The sequence below is a fragment of the Heterocephalus glaber genome, unplaced genomic scaffold (genome assembly GCF_053883595.1).
Source record: "Heterocephalus glaber isolate CG9 unplaced genomic scaffold, H.glaber_assembly_v1.0 deba00001744, whole genome shotgun sequence".
Classification (NCBI taxonomy): Eukaryota; Metazoa; Chordata; class Mammalia; order Rodentia; family Bathyergidae; genus Heterocephalus; species Heterocephalus glaber.
In genome coordinates, this window is record NW_028258450.1 from 2,519,297 (window position 1) to 2,540,125 (window position 20,829).

Genomic DNA, 20,829 nt, shown 5'->3' on the forward strand with positions numbered 1-20,829 from the left:
CTTAGGGCAAAGAAGGGAAGGCTCCATGGGCTGCCAGGACGGGTACAATCCTTGCCTCTGAGACCCCCTTGTGCCTGTCCCCAGGCCTGCAATTCCCACAGCTCTGGGGTGCAGAGGGTGTGGAGGGGCTGGAAAGGCAGCAGCAGCCGGCAGCAGCCTGCGCTGGACAGATGCCCAGAGTGTCTGCCGGAGGAAAAGGGTAGCTGGGCCTGAGTCACCTCGGAGAAACCCTGGCCGCATACCTGGCTGCTGACATCACCAGCCCGGGGCACCCCTGGTGGCCTAGACAAGCGGACTGAATCACAGACGGAATTGGGCCGGGCACGTGGCCGCCTGTGACCCCCAGGACTCCCCCGCATGGCTGTCTGGCTGCGGAGGCGCGCAGGCCGCACTGGGGTCATTGAGAGAGCCCGGGCCTGAGTCAGGGACCGGGCGGCTACAGCCAGTCCATTGGGCCCAGCCACAGGCGTCCCAGCGGTGCAGGAACAGAAAGCGGGGGAGGAGATCCGCCGGGGAGGCCCCTGGGCCCGGAGGAAGAAGCTTGCACGTGACGGGGACACTGCGGCTTGTGGGCGGGGCGGCTGGGTGACCCGCGGGGGAGAGGGGGTGGGATGGGGCGGGTGCTTGCGCAGAGAATCACGAAGTTGCGGGACAGTGGGTCGCAGAACAGTGGAATGGCCAGACAAGGCGCTCACACACGCACTTAGCACTTAGCCACGCAGGCAGGGACAGAGCTGGGTGGGGACGCCCGGCCTCTATCCGCGCAAGACCCCTCAGCTCACTGAGCAGTTCTCTTAGCCTTAGCCGCCAAGAGGCGGTAATAATTATCATTACGCTATTAATCACAATATGCGATTACGCCACTGTGGTTATTAGTAACTTGCACTTAGGGGGGTCGTACGGTCTGCCAGGCACTGATCTAGGCCTTTTACAGAATAATTATTCATTTGCTTCTTAAAACAAGGCTGAGGGCTGGGAGTGCAGCTCAGTAGAAGAGGCTTCCTTAGTATGAGGGGGGCCCTGGGATCATCAGAAGCACAGGAAGGGGGATTAGTTTTTTTGGGGGGGGTGTAATATAAGAAAATAGAGAGGAGCTGTACGATATAGTGGCTGGTGTGGTTCTTTTTCTTAACTGCCTCTCAGTTTTCATTACTAATCCTACTCATGTTATTTTCATCTTTAAATCCAGACAGAAAGATTTCCAAAACAGTAGTCACCTTTGTCCCCATGGTCTGGTCGTTCTTTGGAGCTCCTCACAGTCCCTCCTGCCGCCTCTCCTTTGGTCTCCACATCCACGGTCAGGAGAGTGCTTCAGAGAAGCCTTCCTCACCCCGACAAGGGCCATCTAGACCATCTCCCCCAGGAAGTCCTCCTGGCTTGCTCCCTCCTTGCCGAGTACTCCTGACACTCAGTGCCCAGGTGCCTGTACCCAGTGACATGTGGTCATACTGTGTGCCTTTGGGTTGGGGTTGGGTGAGAGGTGGCCCCCGCAGAGGGCAATGCACAACAGGCCTGGTCCAGCCCTGCAATAACCTGTGTCTGAGCAGCCCTGCGCCCTCAGCTTCAGTCCGTGGCTGCACGTGGGTGCCTGCGAAACAATAAGTGTGCACAGTTGTGCGTGTGTATGGAAGACAGGCTGCACCATGGGAGGAGGTGGGTGTGTGATTCTGGGTCTCTTAGTGCCTAGGGGTTCTTTGCTCTGGTTTTTTTGTTTTGGTACCAGCAATTGAACTCAGGACCTTGAGCTTGAGCTTGTGAGGCAGGCGCTGGCACCAGTGAGCTAAATCGCCTGCCCTTCCATGGAGTTTTATGCAACTGGACGAGTGGGAGGGCCTTTGGGGGCTCTCTGTGGCTGTGTGAGTGTGAGCAGCCTCCAAGAAGTGTCCATGCGAGCTGAAGAGATTCTGAGAGCCCCCAGCTCGGGAGGACTTGTGGCAAGGGGTTCTAGCTCTGCCCATTTGCATGTGTGGAGCTGTGTATCTGTGAGGTTGGAGGTGTGTGTGACTGGGGTGTGCATACCTGAGTGTGTCTGTGTGTGTGATGGGGCCCTTGCACAGTGGTCTTGGTGTGCACAAAGGCAAGGATCCGTGCTTTCTCCAGCTTGATGCAAGCAAACCTTGGGGGTGCGTGTCTGTGTGTTTGTCCATGTGTGCCTCTGTCTTTCTGTCTGAGGCTGACTTTCCTCCTCCCCCCTGGACAAGTGTGCACAGTCCCACCCAGCTGGGATGACCCCAGGCACTGGCTCAGCAGCTGGTCTCTGCCCAGCACTGATGGGCAGTCTCCTGCGGGCTGCTGGTCCCTGCCATCCTCCCCCAGCCAGACCAATGGCAGAGGCCTGGGTAGGTGTCTGTCCCCAAGGGTCTGTCAGAACCCATGGATGAATAAGTAAATAAGTGAATGGTACAAATCATTTGCTTGACAAGTATTTATTAAGCATCTACTGAGTTCTTTGCCCTACGTGGGGACACAGCAGTGACCAGCACAACTGGAACCCAGGCATTACAGGGCTCACAGTGCAGTGGGGGAGACAGAACTGTCCCCAGGCAGTGAGGAACCCAGAAGGCAGCACCAAGAGGGGGAGCAGGATGCAGCCTGGCATAGGGTCAGGGTCAAGGAGGGCTTCCAGGAGCCAAGGCTGGAGCAGAGGAAGCAAAGGGAAGGGAAAGAGGAAGAGCAGAACAGAGGCCTGGAGATGGAGAGCCTGGGCACCTAGGACAGGAATGCCACAGGAAGAGGTGATAGCAGAGCAGCTGGTACTTGCAGTCATGCCAGCCTCGGGGGCCATAGTGAGCAGCTGGAATAAGAACACAGGGAAGGTGGAGCTGAGTCTTCAGTCTGGGCCACTCTGCTCCCCTGAAACTCCTGACACCCTCCCAAAGGCTTCCAGGACTGCTCCTGGGGTGTGGCCCCACCAGCCAGTATCACGCACTGTTCAGTGCCAGCCTGGACTTGCTGGAAAAGCAAAAGACCACACCAGCTCAGCTTGTTAACCAGCCTGCTGGCTGCTTCCGGAACACAGCCATAGTCTTGAAATATTGCTCTCAGGCATAACCCACCTTGTGCCTCATTTTCCTCTTCTGTACAATGGGGACAAGAACAGAACCTACTTACAGGGCTGGTGTGGAGTGGGGTTAGCTGAGACATGGGCATGTAAAAGTGCTGAGCACAGCTACATCTCCTCTATTACTAACTTTTTGTTTGTTTAGTTTAGTTTTGTTTTGTTTTGTTTTTTTGGTACCAGGGATCAAACTCAGGTCCTTGTGCTTGCGTAGCAGACATCGAAACCACTGAGCTAAATCCCGGCCCAAAAGTGTTCTATTGAGGTGTTTTTTTTTTTTTTTTTTTGGAACTGGGGATCAAACTTGGGACCTTGTGCTTTCGAGGCAGGCGATGGAACCACTGAGCTAAATCCCTATGTTTGTTTAGTTTTGAGACAGGGTCTTGTTATGCAGCCCAGGCTGGCCTTGAACTCACAGCGATCCTTCTGCCTCTGTGCTGGGATTACAAATGTGCACTACCACACTTGGCTTCCACTATTAAGTTTCAGGGACTGCATTCATTCAACCTCACTCTGGAGACGGGGAAACTAGGGAACAGAGTTGCAAGGACATGGCCATAGGAAGGACATAGAGATTTGCTGAGGGGAAGGCCTTCGGGGACAGAAGGCCAAGCCCTGGAGAGCCTGAACTGGATCTGCCCTCTCCTCTATGGTCAAATCCTCCTCCTTCTGGAAGCTTCCGGGATTGGGTGGCACAGAGACAAATTCCACTCTTCTGCCCTACACTCTGGAAGGCAAGGTGTGTGCGTCGTGTCTTGTCTGCACTTACATTTGAGTGGGACTTTGTTGGACACAGGAGGCCTGTGACAAATGTAGGTGGCTCACTAACCTGTAAAGGTTAGAGTGGACTTTTTTTTGAGATAGGGTCTCACTATGTAGCCCAGGCTGGCCTTGAACTCAAGATGATCCTCCTGCCTCAGCCTTCACAGTACAAAGGTTACAGGCATGAGCCACCACACATGGCTGTCATTTTAGTAACCAACTATAGAAATGGTCCCTGAAAGTACAGCTTTTGGCTGTCATTTTAATAACAAAACAAGCAACTACGACTTGCTGGGAGCTTCCTGGAATCCCTCACCAGGCCTACACAGGGAAACTGAGGCTCTGGGATGTTACTAGTTTAAGTTCACCCAGCTACAAAGTGGCAGGGTTGGGATGTGAGTCCAGGTTGCCTGGCTCCTGGGTCTGTGAGGGGCAGCAGGGAAGTCCTAGTGTCTGTGAGTGTGACCATTAGCTCGAGGGTAACAGTGCGAAACACAGCTCTGGAGCCCCACACTCTGTACAAAGAGCACAGCTCCACTAGGCCCTTGGAGTGACCTCACCCGTCTGGACTTCCTGCCTCTGAATGGTAGAGCTTACCTCCTAGGAGTGTCATGAGAATTAAGAAAGTTAACTCTGAATATCATCACAAAGCTCACTATGATACACCGGGCATGGTGGCGCACGCCTGTGATCCCAGCACTCTGGGGAGCTGAGGCAGGAGTTTGAGGCCAGGCTGGGCTACATAGCTAGACCCTGTCTCAAAAAAACCCAAAAAACAACAAACAAACTTCAAAGCTCATTATGAGAGGGAGATTTACAGCCACGTGTGCTAGTTCGTGCTGTAATGCCAGCCACTCAGGAGGCTGAATCAGGAGAATCACAAGTTCAAGGCCAGCAGAGGGAACTTTAGTGAGACCCTGTCTCAAAATAAAATTTAAAAAGGGCTGGGGGAGTAGTTCGGAGGTAGGGTGGCCTGGGTTCCAACCACAATACCACACACACACAAAAGATAAGCACTTGTGAGGAACTCATTTCTGCTCTTGTTGAACTGTATGTGTGGGTGTTCCAACAGGGTGTGTGGTTGCTGGTCTGAGTGTGTGTGTGCGCACGTGTGCGTGTGTGCGCATGTACACACACATCTACTTATGTCTTTATCTCTGGGTGTTTGTGTGTGAACAAATGTGTCCATGTGCATGCAAGTTCTAGGGTCCCTGTGTGTTTTGAGGTCTGTCCCTGTCCCTGTCTGGCTGTACCCCTGAATTCTCTGTTTCCTTGTGAGTGTGAACACATGTCACGTGTGGTGGGAGCCACATGACCGTGTGCATGTGTGTGTCCAAGAAACTGTTTCTATGTGGCCACGCATGCTGCTCCTTGTGGGCATTTGAGCGCCCATGTATGACCCCACGGGCCCTGAGTGTACATGACAGTGGCTTTGTGGGTGTTTGTGTGTCTCTTCTGTTCCATGCAAGAGGAGATGAGGGGCTTAGACAGGACAGGAGGACGAGGGGGTCACTCCCTGTCTGTTGCTGGTGCCCAGTCATTGCTGGTGGCTGCTGTGTCATCCCCATCCCTGTCCTTCCCTCCGGACTGGTAGCAGACAGAGGGGGCGTGAGGGAAGCAGGTAGAGGGCGGTTTGAGTCTAGGCTTTTGTCTGGAAATCTCAACAGCCCTTAGTGCCCCTCATTACCCCTCCAGCCTCCTATGGCTCCCTACACCCTCCCCACCGATTGGGGCAGGGAATCAACACTCCCCCGGGAATTAGAAGCCGCCCCCTGTGGGCCAGGTTGTGGAGCAGGAGGAGTTGCTGGGTCTCTGCTTGTTCAGTAGTTGGTGGCATCCTTCCTGCTGGGTGCTTAAGAGTTGGGGGCTGTAGCATCAGAAACACCTTTGTCATGGCGCTATCTAATCCCAGCATTCTTCGAGACTGAGGCAGGAGGATCACAAGTTTGAGTCCAGTGTGAACAATTTAGCAATTTAGTAAAACCCTCTCTCAATAAATAAAACAAAATAATAAAAAGGGGCAAGAGCTGTATCTCAGTGTGAAGAACCCGAGGTTCAGTCCTCAGTACAGCAGGAAAAAAAAAGGCAGAGTCTCACTGTGTAGTTTAGACTGGGCTTGGACTCACTATGTAGCCCAGGCTGGCCTGAAACGCACGGTGATCCTCCTGCCTCAGCCTCCTGAGTGCTGCAATTACAGGCATGCACTACCATGCCCGGTTGCATTACACTGTTGAACCCTATGTATTAACTGAGCTGCTTTGGGTAAGCAGCCTTAGCCGTCCGAGTCTCATTTACAATAGCGCACACCAGAAGCACCCAGGGTGGGTTTGTAAAGCCCATAAATATTTAAAGGATGGAAATTGCCAGGATACCACTATCATTTACACAATCTTCAGACACAGGTTTTTCAGGATGTTTCACCAACCCACAAAGATCAAAGAAATCAGGTAGGAAACTGAAAGTGTTGGAGCTCTAAACCTGGACCCTGTACACAGGCCAGGACTCCCAGCTACTTTGGGGGCTGAGGCAGGAGGATTTCTTGAGCCCAAGGCTAGGCAACTTTTTTTTTTTTTTGAGACAGGGTTTTGCTATGTAGCCCAGGCTAGCCTCAAACTGACAGCAATCCTCTTGTTGGACAGCATATTACAGCTCCATTCCACAAATAAAGCAAAAAAAGAGCAGGAGCTCCAGAGTTTGACTATTCTGGGTTTAAATTTCTTTTCTTCTTTCTGGGGTGGGGTAAATTTCTTACGACAGGATCTTGGGCAAGTCATTTAACCTCTCTGAGCATCATTATCCTCCTTTATAAACTGAAAAACATTCAAGCCGGGCACGGTGTGGGATGTCCGTCATTCCAGATACTTGAGAGGCTGGGGCAAGAGATCCTAAGTTTGAGGCCGGTCTGGGCAATTTAGCAAGACTCTCTTGAAATAAATTTTTTTTTTTTTTTGGTACCAGGGATCGAACTCGGGTCCTTGCACTTGTCAGGTAGGCGGCAGAACTACTGAGCTACATCCCCAGCCTCAAAATAAAATTTTAAAAGGATGTAGGATGTAGGATGAGGATGTAGCTCAGAGCTAGAGTATTTGGTAGTATGCATGAGGCCCGGGTTCAATACTCAGGACCACAAATCCCAAAGCTGTTTTGAGGATTATAAGTCTTATATTGGAAGGCTTAGCACAGGACCCAGTATTAAGTACTAAGTACATGTCCTCAGTTGTTTTATTAATTACACTCACATTCTTTCTGTCTCCAGGTAAGGTTATGAAGCAGGAAGAAGAGGCTACCAACACCATCAGGTGAGAGCGCTGTCCTTTTATTTCCCAGCCTCTCTGAACCCTGTGCCTCTCCAATGCTGGACCCAGGAGGCCAGCCAGGCCCCAAACACATATCATTCACTCAGCTGGGACACCTCAAATTGAAGGTCAGAAAGGGAAAACATTTTCCAAATTGAACGAATCAGGGCAGAAGCTGTGAAGAGCCCTGGGACCCCAATCCCACCTCTGCACTTAACCTGGAGCATCACAGCCTCTTTATCCCCGCTCAGGGCTCAGTTTACCCGCCTACGTGACTACACCACAATAATCAGTCTTTCTGGAGATCAGCTCTTCCTCTCAAAAGGGGGCGCTGCGCCAGTGGGAGACCGGGACGGGCGGCGGCGCCAGAGATAAGCAGGTGGCCTTCTGGGTCTGGGTCATCAGGGGCTCCCCGGGATACTTTAAGCACCTATTAATACCGGCCCCCGGGGCGGCGTGGCACTGCGCAGGCGCTGGCGGGTTCCGCAGGCGCCGCGCGAGAACGAGCGAGGGATTCCCTCTGACGTCATTGCTAGGATACCAAACAAACACTCCAGCGAGCCGGTCGAGCTCCTTATATGGCTAATTGCGTCACAGGAACTTCTGGAAGGCGGGGCCGGGATCCCCTCCTGCCGAGTGGGCCGGAACATAGCCCCCGAGACCCCCAAGGCCGCGAGGGTCCTACAGGTGACCAGAACAAGGGTACCAAAGACCTCTTGATGGAGGGCGCGGGGATCGGTTTAGCAGGAACGGAGATTTTTGAGAACTTTGTTGAGCGAGGGGGAGTGACGTAAGCAGGGGGGCCGGGCCCAAGACATATAAATACAGGCTGGCGGCTCTGCGCTTCATTCATAAGGCTGAGAACTATCGCCACGACTGGGATACACGGAGCCCGGACTTGGGTACTTGATTATTGTGGTTCTTCTTGGAGGTTGTGAAGTTTGTTTTGTTTCTTCTTCTTCTTTTTTAACTCCGGAGAGAAAGTTTTTGGGAGAATTCTTCTAGGTATTTCTTCATTGTTTCCTGGAGGACCGACTTAACTTTTTCGTCTTATTACTCCCCACCCCCGGGGGATCCGCGGAACGCGTGGAAGAGACCCCACCTGAAGCGAATTCTGCACAGCTGGACAGCGTCTTCTGCCTCTGGGGGAGCGATCCCCGCTCGACCCGGTGTCTGACAGAGCCTGGACTTTCAGGAGATACAGCGGCATCCCATAGGAGCCTCAGCACTGCAGAGGAACTGCACAGAAACTTTGCTATTGTTGGAGCGGAGCGGGACGCTGCCCTCTCTCCGAGCTTCCCCGAACAGCGTACTTTGGGGACGCGCTCGGCTCACCCCGGACTCGCACCTTACTGACCCCACCCGGCCATAGCCTTGGCTTCCCGGCGACCTCAGCGTGGTCACAGGGCCCCCCCTGTGCCCAGGGAAATGTTTCAGGCTTTCCCCGGAGACTACGACTCCGGCTCCCGGTGCAGCTCTTCACCCTCTGCTGAGTCTCAGTATCTGTCTTCGGTGGACTCCTTCGGCAGCCCACCCACCGCCGCCTCCTCCCAGGTAAGCGCTAGATGGTAGAGGTGATGCTTTGGAAGTTTTATTTATTTTTGAAAGTGTAGAATGCCTTAAGTGGGGATCTGCCACCCCTCAAGTAAAGCCACACCAAAACCCGGTATCTGGGAGAAAATAAGCTGAGAGTGCACTTTGCAAAGTACCGGGAGATATTTGCAATTGATTGTGTGCGCGCGGGGAGGGAACGCGGCGGGGGGGAAGCGGGCAGGGGAATGCTCGCTCAGTGCAACGTGTATGCGGTAGCAGGGCTGACAACTTTTAGCTGGTTCTGGGACTCCCCCCAGTTCAGATCCCCAACCTGAAGCTAGGGTAGTTAGGCAGGAGGGGAAAATCCCGGGGAATCTATCAGTGTCTTCTATCTCTTTTCTCCTTCCCCGCGCCAACTCTGGCGCCGGGTCGGCCTCCACCCTGCGGGAAAGCGGGCCTCGAACCCTCCGCTGCGCAGCCTCCGCCTCCAGCGCGGAGACGTAACGGGGGACCCGTGCGTAACGGCTGACGCGCTGGAATTCTCCGTCTGACGCGGGGCACGCACGGCGCGCGACGCCCCCTTCGTCCGCCCCGCCCCTGACGTCCTGGGAGCGTTCTATTTTGGAACGCCGGGGCCACGTTGCTAAGGGAGGCAGTCCGGCGTTCCGATTGGTCCGCTCGGCGCGGGGCTTTGGCCAATCAACTTTCCCTTCCTATTTGGAGGGCGCAGTTCCCTTCCCCCTCTCTGTCCCTGGAACCCTTGGTTCTTAGGCGCTTGGGTCTCGTAAGGGCCTCTAGAGGCACAGCGAAAGGACGCCTGTCAGACGAGGGCGACCCTCTGCGACCCAGTGGGTTTGCGAGGCCCTTGTAGGGACCTAGCCTGTCGGCTCTTACTCTTTGTGTGCCGGCATTTATTCTGGAGATCTGGTGGCCGTCCCCTTATCGTCCCGGAACACACAGACACACTCACACTCCCTTTGCTCTGCCCCGGGTCCCTCCGGCTGGTCCGAAGACAGGACTAGAACAGACAGCCGAGGGGAACCAGCCAGGTGGTCTCCGGGAGCTCCGCCCCCTTCGCGGTTCCCAGGACGCTGATTGGACAGCGAGCCAGCCCTTCCCTCACCACGCCCCCCAGCAGAGTAGTTAAGCCTCCGGAACAATTCCAGGATTCCACTTGCGAGTGGGGGGCGATGAACACTGCTGGATCTTGGAGGGTCAGATCCTACACCATTCCCTTTCGAGACAGTCTGAGAGAGCCGAGTTGTCACTTTTCTCTACCTGTTTATGCACCTGAACCTGTCACTTGTCAGTCTCACTGGAGAGAGACAGTTACTTGAAACGATGCTCTCAACTCCTAGGCCGGTCCTCCAGCACCCTTTTAACTAGGACCCGCGCCCCTGCACAGGACTTCGCTCAGAGTGGTGTGTGTATGTGTGTGAGTGGAGAGAAGGCTTGGTCTAAGGCCTCTCCCTCTCCCTCCCCTTGCCTCTGGGGTGGGGGTGGGGTGTTATGGCTGTGGCTCCGTCCCCGGGGTTCTGTCACCAGGCCGTGTCCAGCCTCCTCCCCACCCCCTACACCTAAGAGTCACCAACCCGGGGTGTGATTCACCACCCGCTGGAACCGTGCAACCTTTCCCCGAGGAAGAAGGAGGAGGTAGAAGCCAGTTGAGCAGAAATCCTCTCATTAACCACTGCGTCACGGTGTAGTGGAAGGGTGGGTGTTGTGGCTTTTTGCCTGTGACACACACATCCACACCCGCTCACCCTGTGCTCACTCACAGGGTCGGTGTGTGTTATGTGTGTTGGGTGTGTGTGTGTTGGTGTCTTTGTTTGTGTGTCTACGCCTGTGTCTGTATGTGTCACCCCGTAGGAGTGCACCGGTCTCGGGGAAATGCCCGGTTCCTTCGTGCCTACGGTCACCGCGATCACAACCAGCCAGGACCTCCAGTGGCTCGTGCAACCCACCCTCATCTCTTCCATGGCTCAGTCCCAGGGGCAGCCCCTGGCCTCCCAGCCCCCAGCGGTTGACCCTTATGACATGCCAGGAACAAGCTACTCCACACCAGGCATGAGTGGCTACAGCAGTGGCGGTGCTAGTGGCAGCGGTGGGCCTTCCACCAGTGGAACTACCAGTGGACCTGGGCCTGCCCGCCCAGCACGAGCCCGGCCTAGGAGACCCCGAGAGGAGACGGTGAGTGGGGTGTGGGTCAGAAGTTGGCCTGGTGGAGGGAGGAGACAAGACAGCAGGAACTTTGTCACTCTTGGGGTGGGGGTCTGCTCAGGCCTCGAGGCTGCAGAAACCCTATCACTCTTGCTGCACCAGCAAGGACACAGGGGTCTGTGTTGGCTTGAGGGTCCTTGAAGACCAGCAGGTTTAGCAGGGATGGAGGAAGTGCACTGTATCCCCAGATCTCATGGCCTCTCTCTCCTCTACTCAGCTCACCCCAGAAGAAGAGGAAAAGCGAAGGGTTCGCCGAGAGCGGAACAAGTTGGCAGCAGCTAAATGCAGGAACCGTCGGAGGGAGCTCACCGACAGACTGCAGGCGGTAAGGGTGTTCCCTGGGTTGAGGGCACAGGAGGGGCGTGCTCTCCCCTTCTCCATTCTGCACCTGCACTGTGCCTTTATCCTGTGATCCCAACCACGGATGCCTCATTGGGAACTGGGGATGGTGTGGCCAGACAGGGTGGACCTGGGCACACACACAGACCCCTACACGCCTTGTCAGCTCCTGGCCACTCCCCCTCTTCTCTGATTTATGACCCCATGGACACTTCTCCTGGCTTCTTTTGCATTTTGTGGGGACAAGTGGCAGGCAGATTCAGTCATCTCTCCCATTTGGTTTTGGCCGAGCCATAACCCATTTTGGCCCCATTTTCTCCGTTTCCTTGACCTCCTCATCAACTATCCCAGGCTCCACATACCTTGAACATTTGGAAGAATCCATGAAACTCAATTATTATAATTTAAATTAATTCCCCACCTCCTGCCCCAGCCACCCACCGTTCTCCAGAACTTAGGATGGTGGCATTCACCAAAACCCACTCGTTTCTGCACCCTACCTCAGCCTGAGCTCTCTACTCTATGTCTGCACAAGGTGCCCCCCTGTTACCCTTCAAGAAAGCCAGAGCAATTTTCTACTTTCCTACGGGGAGTTAGCGGAGGAGGGGTGACAGTACCCAAAGTGTGAACAAGACATAGCCTTTGTTTATTCACTCAACAAACTTGTGTGCATCCTGCACACCTGGGAGACATCCATGTCCGCCCGACTCCTTTCCACTGCGCAGACTGGAAAATGGAGGCTCCTAGAAGGAACGACCTCAAATCCCGTAGCGCGCCAGGACTCCATCCCTTTTGGGAGTTGCTTGGAGTGGCCCCTGCTGTAGCGACCCTCAGGAGGGGCCCCAAGCCACCTTCTCTGGTCACTGACTCCCTTTCCTCCTTCCTCGACTTTCCTGCGACCTGGCCCCTGGGACCTCAGGAGACAGATCAGCTGGAGGAAGAAAAGGCAGAGCTGGAGTCGGAGATCGCCGAGCTCCAAAAGGAGAAGGAGCGCCTGGAGTTTGTGCTGGTGGCCCACAAACCGGGCTGCAAGATCCCCTACGAAGAGGGGCCCGGGCCGGGGCCAGGCCCGCTGGCGGAGGTGAGAGATTTGCCGGGGTCCGCATCCGCTAAGGAAGATGGTTTCAGCTGGCTGCTGCCGCCCCCGCCACCACCGCCCCTGCCCTTCCAGACCAGCCAAGACGCGCCCCCCCACCTGACGGCTTCTCTCTTTACACACAGTGAAGTCCAAGTCCTCGGCGACCCCTTCCCCGTTGTTAACCCTTCGTACACTTCCTCGTTTGTCCTCACCTGCCCGGAGGTCTCCGCATTCGCCGGCGCCCAGCGCTCCAGCGGCAGTGACCAGCCTTCCGACCCCCTGACCTCGCCCTCCCTCCTTGCCCTGTGAACTCTTTACACAAACACAACAAACAGACACGCAAGGGAGAGCGATTTGAACGAGGATGAGAGAGGGGAAGAGACAAATTGGGTGCGTGGCCTCCCTGACTCTTCTGTCTGACCCTCTGTCTCCACTGCCGTCGGACGAGAGGACCTCTTGTGTTTTGTGCCACCGCTTGCTTGTGTGCCCGGGCGAGGCCGGAGAGCTGGTGACTTTGGGGACAGGGGTAGGGAGGGGATGCACACCCCCAGATGCCTGTTGGTCCGCTGGCTTCAGCCCAACCTCTGGGGATAGAGGGGCGGGTGGGGGTGACGCCCACCTTTGGCGTCCTGTGCTGGGCGGGGTGGGGGAGATGGTGCGGAGTGGGCACGGGCTGCAGGTGGGCTGGAGCCCTCCCCAGAGAGGCCCAACAAGGAACGCGGCCTCCCTTGCTCTACACACCCCCTCCAGAGGGCTGACCGGGCTGGCTCCCCATCCCGACCCTGCTTATTTATCCCACCTTTCCATGAGTTAGACCCTCCTCTGGGCGGAATGGAGGCCTCGGGCCCCACCCCCACAGCCAGCCCCGGAAGCTGATGCTCCCTGTGATAATCAGCTCCCCCCAGACTTATTCTGAAATGTGAACTTCCTTCCCCGATTGTCCAGTCGTCCCCTCCTAGACAAAAAAACCCCGGCTAGGATGGGACTTTCTCACTCCCTAAGGTCCCCCCATTCAGTCCCCCTCCCCATTTCCGAAGGATCTCAGTATTATTCCAAACTCCCTCCTTCCAGCTACTCCCTGGCCATCCTTGTTGGACCTTTCTGGTTTCAAGCAGCAGGGGGCGCTGTGAGCGATGCCTTCCTGCTGGAGTGCTTTATACTGTGAATGAGCAGCCGGGTTGTGGGGTGGGCCTGGTGGGACAGGACCCTGACTCCTCAAAGCCTTCCCTGGGCCTCCTCAACCCCTACCTGTCTCCTCCTCCCCTCACCAATGTGTTAGACACAAAGGAGGAGCACAATGCAGAAGGGGGTTGACAGTGACACATCCACGTGGCCTCTCCCTCTCCCGGACCCCTGGCCTTTTTATTGAAGTCCCCACCTTCCCCAGCCTAGGACGCCAACTTCTCCCTGCCCTTGGCAGCGAGGGGCTTGACATTTTCGGGAGAAGTTTGAAGGGCTGAGGCTTTAGCCACCTGGACCCCCAATATTTTGGGACTGGCAAACATGGAGAGGCTGGGCTCCCCCAGTCCCATCCCTCCACTCCCTCAGCTCCGAATTTCGGTTCTGCCTCTCCCACCTCGCCTCTCCTTGAGCTTCAACCGTGAGTGAGAATTTCACCAAGAGGAAAATTTCTATTTTTTAATATGGGAGTGGCCCCGTCACTCTCTGTGTCGCATGGACAACATTCCACACCCTGTCCCACATCTCTGGCCCTAAACCAGACCCACCCTTACCTATTTATCCCTTCCCTGATTCCCAAAAGGCACTTATATCTATTATGTATAAATAAATATATTATATATGGGTGTGTGCGTGTGTGTGTGAGTGTGAGCGCTTCCGCATCTACCAGTGTGCCATGGAGTTGGAAATGCTCTGGAAATTGGCATCAGCCTGTCTCGGGCTGTCTCTCTCCATCCCTAGCTAACCCTTTTCTGATTGTCTCAGCAACCTGGCTGGTGCAACAGTCTCCAGCCGGCTCTGAGCGTTTCTCCTCTGTGTGCCCCTTTGACCATGTCTGACTGTCCCCAGTCCTCCAGCTGTGCACTCACTGGGTTAATTGGGGACCTGAGATATTAGTTTTCTGAGGAAGCCTGAGGGATGGTCAATTTTTGCAGTCTGTATGGTTGAGAATCCTGGGTACGAGTGTGAGTTTGGGCAGGTCCTGCCCCTGCCAACCACAGTTTATTGAATCCCCAAGCCCCTCCCACCCCATGCTGTATTTGTGACTTTTTTTTTTGTATTTTGCACCTGACCCTGGGGCTGGGGTGCCTTGTCACTGGGCTGCTCCACTCTGCCCTTGGTTCTGCACTGTCGCAAATAAAAAGCTCAGAAAAATGCATCCATCATGGCTCCGGATCTATTTTTCTCTTGACACCAATTACTTGGCTTCCTTTCAGCAAGAGAGAGTAAGGTTAGATGCTAAGGGGACTCTAAACACACACACACACACACACACACACAGAGAGAGAGAGAGAGAGAGAGAGAGAGAAGAACTCTGTAGTGAACCAGCTTACAGCAGGATGGAAGGAGGCTGGAAGTCAGGAGTGACTTCCCATGCACACAGGCCAGGCCTCTCAAGGGGGAAAAGTATGGAGGCAAATGCTAGCTGTGAGGGTTTCATGTGCTCAAGGGTCTCACGGGCATCCTGGTGAAGGAGGAATTTTGGTGAGAGGTGGGATGCCTCGAGGCTTCAGCAACAGTTAAAGGGGTAAAAACCAAGCCTGGCTAGAAGATGTTTGAGAAGTCTGCACTCTCACCGTTGCAGAACATTCCAGTTGTGAACAGAGTTCTCCAGGTGACATGCACTCCAGACACTTGGCTCTCTTCCCCTCAAGATGTTGCCTTCTGATTATCTGGGACCAACTCTATTGGGCCATGGACATATTGGGGCAAACTCAAGTCTCCATCAACAAAAAGTATTGCAGTTTTCTCTTCTCAAAGCTGTGTCAGAGCCATCCCCATTGCTACATTCAGCCCTCTTATTTGCATAGCAGCAAGCACTCTGAGGAGGGAGGGGGTGGTCCCGAGGACCTTTGAATGATTTAGCAAATGAATCAGCAGGAGAGTTGTCGGGTGCGCTGGCACACACCTCTCATCCCAGTTCTTGGGATGCTGAACAGGAGGATCAGGAGTTTCAGCCCAGACTGGGCTACTAGTGTGACCCTGTCTCAGAAACATGTTTTTGCTGAGCACCTCCTGTGAACTGGAGACGTGGCAGGGACTCAGCCCCAGGCCTGGCTTGCTCTCCTAGGGAGTGGATACAGATCCACCTGCAGTCAGAGACAGCACAAAAGGGATAGAACTGAGGGCCCCACGGGACTGAGGGGGCCCACCAGGTGCATCTACCTTCACTGAGGGTAAAGCAGGTCTTACTGGAGGAGGTCACAGCTGCGTTGGGTCCTAGGTGACACATGTGAAATATGGACAAGACTAGATGGCTGAACATTACGAGGCCAAACACCTGTTGGGGGAGAGAGGGCTTGATGAGTGGAAGGTGATAAAGGTCCATGGTTATGGAGCAAAGGTGTGGGGAGAGAGGTTAGCAGGGACCAGTTTCTGCAGGCCATTAATTTTCCAGGTGAAACAATTTAGACTTTCTCTTGAGGGTCCTAGGGAGCCATCCAGATTCTGAGCACAGGAGGGGCAGAGGCTGCTTTCTACTTTAGGATGACTCTTCTAGCCATCAGGCTAAGGGTGACTGGAAGGGAGGACAGCAAAACTAAAGAGAAGGCCTGCAACAGGGCCAGGGCCACAGGACAGGGAGGAGAGGAAGGATTCACGTGACATTTAGAGAGGAGCATGGCAGCGAACCCCTATGAGTCCAGCACTCTAGAAGCCTGAGATAAGAGGATCTCAACTTCCAGCCTAGGCTGGGCAATTGAGTGACATAGTGAGACCCTGTAAGAAAAAAATTTAAAAGCCTGGGGATGTAGCTCAATGCGAAGGCCTTGGATTCCATCTTACCCCCCCCCCCCCCAAATTTAGAAGTCATCGGCTTGGAAAGGACAATTCTGGACAGCAGTAAAGAGCAGGAGCTGGTGTTGTGAGCGCTATGGGGCTACAGCCTCCCCCAAACTGGGGCCCTGGAGGAGAGATTGCATCTGCCCAGCCTCAGTTTACCAGTGGGCAGAAAGGGGCTTCTGAGTGACAGCGCCCTGTGCACACTGAGCCATCCCTGCCATGCCCATAGCTACTATTGGAGACACCCCATCTGGGCCAGGGAAAGCCTTCCCCTGCGGTTCGCTGATCTCGCTCATCCTTCCAGTGTCTGCCGGAGTGTCGGTCACCCTGAGAGTAGGTCAGCTTTCCTTGTCTGTCGGCCTTCTGCATTCTGCACTTTTCCTTCCAGCAGCGCATGGTAATTCAATGAACAGTGGCAGGAGCCTTAGTCTGCGGCTCCCGCTGGACCACTTCCGCCCTGAGCCCGGGGCTGGGGCTGTCATCAGCGCTGTGTGCCCCCCGGAACGGGGCTGGTCACCAGCAGCCAGTCCACAAATGCTTCTTGAATGAGGGAATGAGAAAATGGGCACATATTTGATGAAAAAGTGTGTGTATGATGGAATACATGAGTGCGTGAATGCCTGACTGAATAAGCCAGTGAAGGGGAGAAACCCACGTGAATATCCTGGAGCTGTGTAGAAGAAATGATTTTCATCTTTTCCAGTCATCTTTGATATTCCCGCGTAAAAAAGAACCATGGGCAGAAACCACAGGGCAAGACGAGACCTTCAGTGGTGAGCTACGAGGCTGTAGCGACCTCTCCAGGTGCCGAGGTGACAGGGATGCCTTGTAGACCTCAGTCCTTAAAGTGGTTTGCAAGTGGGGGAAGAAGAAAACGTTGCTCCAGGACGCCCGGAAGGTGGAATTGAACCACTCTGTCGCTAAACAGCTACAGGTTTGAAGCCTGCACCCCAGACCACTGAGGATCATCCGGGCAGAGAACGTGGTTTCCATGAAGCTATATAAATTCCTAAAACTCTTCCTTTTTACCATTACGGTCATATACGTTTTGAACATGTGAGATAGTTAATATCAACCTCTATAAATTCTGCTTATGTAGTCATCATAACTACTGAAGTTTCAAAGTTTCTTATGCGTCATATGGCATGAATCATCCTCATCCTGGAAATTGTCTATTTACATAGCGCCATGCATTCTGGGAAGCAGCGTTTAGGGACCTGGTCAGATGTTAAAGAGGCAGGAATTCCTTTTTCCAAAATGAAAACTCAGTTTAAGAGAAGAAACTCATAGATCGGTATTCGGAACCCCCTTTACGGAAAATTCTGCGTTCTGCTGCTGAAGAGTAAATTCACCATAGGGTCTGAGCCGAGGCCCTGGAGGCTTTGGGCTGCGGCTACAGGGCCGTTGTGCCACCTGCTGTCCCTTTGTGGAACTGCGAGGCTTTGCGGAGCCAAAATCCACGGAAGGGTTTAAGCGTTCAAGGAGTCCCAGGCACTCTCCCCCTCCTCCTGCTGCTGCTGCTGCTGCTGCTCCTCCTCCTCTTCCTCCTCCTCCTCCTCCACCCCTCCCCCTCCCTCTCCTCCTCCTCCTCCGTGCTGGGGATGGCAAACATCCTGTCCCCACTGACTTTAAATCCCAGAGATCATAACAGTTTTATACCTCCGTGTTATGGTTAGGGACACTGAGGCTGAGAAACAAAAAATATCATCGCCCAGTTCACGCAGCTCATCCGGACATTATGATCATAAAAATACTGGTCCTTTTGGAACCAAAGTCGGATTTCTTGACACCGATGTCATTCTCCGGAATGAACCCCTCCCATGGTTGACATCTCACTGTAAAAGTGAAAATTCTCTTTGGTTTACAGACCCCTATAATTCTGCCCTTTCCACTCCATCCCCTTCACCTTTCGTTTCACAGACCTGGCTCAGGTACACAGGCAACCCTGCACACACCAGGCGCATTCCCTGCCTAGGGCTTTGGCATTTGCTGATCCTCCAGCCCGGGTTTCCTCTCCTCTGCGTGTTCTCACGGCTCTTCGCCTCCAGGGTGGGCTTGAACTTGTGATCCTCCTGCCTCAGCCTCCCTGAGTCCTGGGATTACAGGTGTGCACCACCATGACCAACTTCCAATATATATCGTAGGATGAAAGAAAGAATGTCGTTACTATTCTCCTCTGAGACTCAGTTTTCCCATCGGTGTAACGGGTAATAGAAGTGATTTCACTGGAGGAAATACAATGAGCAGTTGTACGCTCAATAGAGTTTCTTTCAACCTTCAACCTGTTTTTGACCAGTGGGAGGGGGTGCTGAGGACAGAGCTGGGTCTTTGGCCCTTCCTGGAATCATAATTCCACCAGTCCCTCTTTCCCCGTTCTTTCATTAATGTTTTGTTTGATGAAAGGTGTGACTCATCTTTAGAAAGTGTTGCTATCATTTTTAGTGTGGAAATTAAAAATATCGTCCCTGCTTGTCAAATCCAGATTCAAGATAAGTCCCCTGCATCCCTCCCCCTTTTTAAGTGAAATAGCTGCTGCTGGGATTCCTAAATACAAATACTGTGGCTGTACCTACTGCTTGAAATATCATGATCCAGCTCCTAAAAAGACATGTGTCACTATGGGCATGAGATGATTTTAGATGATGCCCGAATTTTGAATGTTAATATTTTTGTGTTTGTCTTTACTGTTATCATCTGTTATGGCAAGAAATATTGGCTTCCTTTCAAAGTGAGAAAGTAACATTCCTTGGTTGTTTTGTTTTGTTTTCATTTGGTTTTGTCTTTTTGGGACAGAGTCTTGCTAGGCAGTTCAGGCTGGCTTTGTACTAATCCTCCTGCCTCAGCCTCCCAAGTGGTAGGATTACAGGTGTGTGCCACCACACCTGGCTGCTTTCTTTTTTGGCTGCTTTGTTTTTTGAGACAGGCTCTCTCTATGCAGTTCAGGCTGGCCTTGAACTCACTATGTAGCCCAGGCTGGCCTCAAACTCAACAATCTTCCTGCTTGAAGAGCTAGAATTACAAGCATTTGGCACCACATCCAATGTAACATTTCTTTTATAAAATATATTTGCTCTATTTTATTTTGTTTGTTTATTTATTTATGTTGCCCTGCTGGGGATGAAACCCAGAACCTCATAATGTAGGCAAGTGGTCTACCACTAAGCCTCATCACTAGCCCCATTTTTTTTTTTTTGAAACAAGGTCTTGCTATGTAGTCCAGGCTGGCCTCAAACATGTGCTGATCCTCCTGCCTCAGCCCCCTAAATGCTGAGATTGCAGGCATGAACCACTATACCCAGCCAGCCCCAGGTTTAATTCTATATTAGCCAATTTAAAGAAAATGATTAAGCAAATCACAGAATAGTTGATTTAAGGGTAATGAAAGGCACAAAGCACTGACTGACATTTGGGAAATAACATCATAACTAACAATAGCAGCTTCTGTTTAATGAGCATTTACTATTCAGGGTATGAACAAAAAATATGACCAATACTCATATTAAATTTTTTTTTTTACTCTAGCCAGGCATGGTGGTGCATGGCACATCCCCAGCACTCAGGAGTCCGAGGTAGGATCACAGAGTTTGAGGCTAGTCGGGGCTACATAGTGAGTTCAAGGCCAGCCTGAACTACATAGCAAGATCTTGTTCAAAAAACGACAAGTAGTGTTGCCATTAGTCCCCCTTAAAATACTCCCCCTTGCTTCAAACACACTTATGCAACTGTTCTTGGCACTTTCCAAAGGAATTTATGGTTTATGTTTAGGGCACTTTCTGTCAGCCAAAAAAATTACCATGCGTCCTCATTCACCTTGTACACTGGATCTGGCACCGCGCAACTCCTGGCTCTTTCCCAAAGTCAAAATGACCAGGAAAGGTAAATGTTTTGAATCAATTCAGAACATAAAGGCAGCCACAATAGTGTAACTAGACACAAAAGAGGTTTCCAGAACTGCTTCAGAAAGTGGCAAGAACAATGGGATAAATGGGTTCAAAGTGAAGGAGAGGATTTGAGAAGAATTAATGGTAATGTGTCTTGTAAAAAGAAAATTTTAAACTTAAGCATTCACTGTATTTTATTCCTACACCTCATATGTCAGGCTCAGTTCCAAGGACTCTGAAGGATGACAGCTTCCTATTTGAGGAAACTGAGGGTTTGAGATAGGAAGTTACCTGCTTAAAATCACACAGCTGGGAGTAGTAGAGCCAGGATTCAAACACAGGTCCATGGATCTTTGGACTCTGGTCTCCCCCTATTTTCTCCTTCCCCAGTTTTGTTTTGGAATTTGGGCCCAGTGAGTCCACGAGGCCCTGCGCTTGGCCATCAGGCAATTAGAACAGAGAGTAGCGAGTGGTGAGAGACGCTGGGTGGTAGACTAGACATAGCTTCCTAACTGGTGTAGAAGACTAGGGCCACACGTAGGTGTGTGGCCTGGTGACAACGTGGGCAATGGGGATGTCCCCGAGTTTGAAATCTGTAGCATGAGAAAGAGTTTGGATATGTTTGGGGAAAACACGGGTCTGCATCTCGGGGGAGCTGGCTTGCAGTAGGCACAATGTAGGATCCATGAGTGGTGTCTGCCG

The 20,829-nt window shown here is 52.9% G+C and overlaps 1 protein-coding gene and 1 non-coding gene across 2 annotated transcripts; one reads left to right on the forward strand and one right to left on the reverse strand.

The window, feature by feature from the left end:
• Positions 1–7,960: 7,960 nt before the first annotated feature.
• On the forward strand, positions 7,961–14,091 carry LOC101701147 (protein FosB). Its single transcript, XM_004873189.3, has 4 exons — positions 7,961–8,670; positions 10,519–10,839; positions 11,087–11,194; positions 12,128–14,091. The coding sequence occupies exons 1-4, from the start codon at positions 8,545–8,547 to the stop codon at positions 12,593–12,595; spliced, it is 1,023 nt and encodes a 340-aa protein (XP_004873246.1). The 5' UTR covers positions 7,961–8,544; the 3' UTR covers positions 12,596–14,091.
• Positions 14,092–17,134: 3,043 nt separating this feature from the next.
• On the reverse strand, positions 17,135–17,221 carry Trnastop-uca (transfer RNA opal suppressor (anticodon UCA)). Its single transcript has one exon. It is a non-coding gene; the product is annotated as a tRNA-Sec (tRNA).
• Positions 17,222–20,829: the final 3,608 nt, after the last annotated feature.

What these genes read in the sequence shown, in the direction of transcription:
- LOC101701147 (XM_004873189.3), top strand. Translation starts at nt 8,545, where the DNA reads ATGTTTCAGGCTTTCCCCGGAGACTACGACTCCGGCTCCCGGTGCAGC. An exon ending in CCACCGCCGCCTCCTCCCAG is followed by an intron (nt 8,671 to 10,518) that starts GTAAGCGCTAGA and finishes GTCACCCCGTAG; the next exon opens with GAGTGCACCGGTCTCGGGGA. An exon ending in GGAGACCCCGAGAGGAGACG is followed by an intron (nt 10,840 to 11,086) that starts GTGAGTGGGGTG and finishes TCCTCTACTCAG; the next exon opens with CTCACCCCAGAAGAAGAGGA.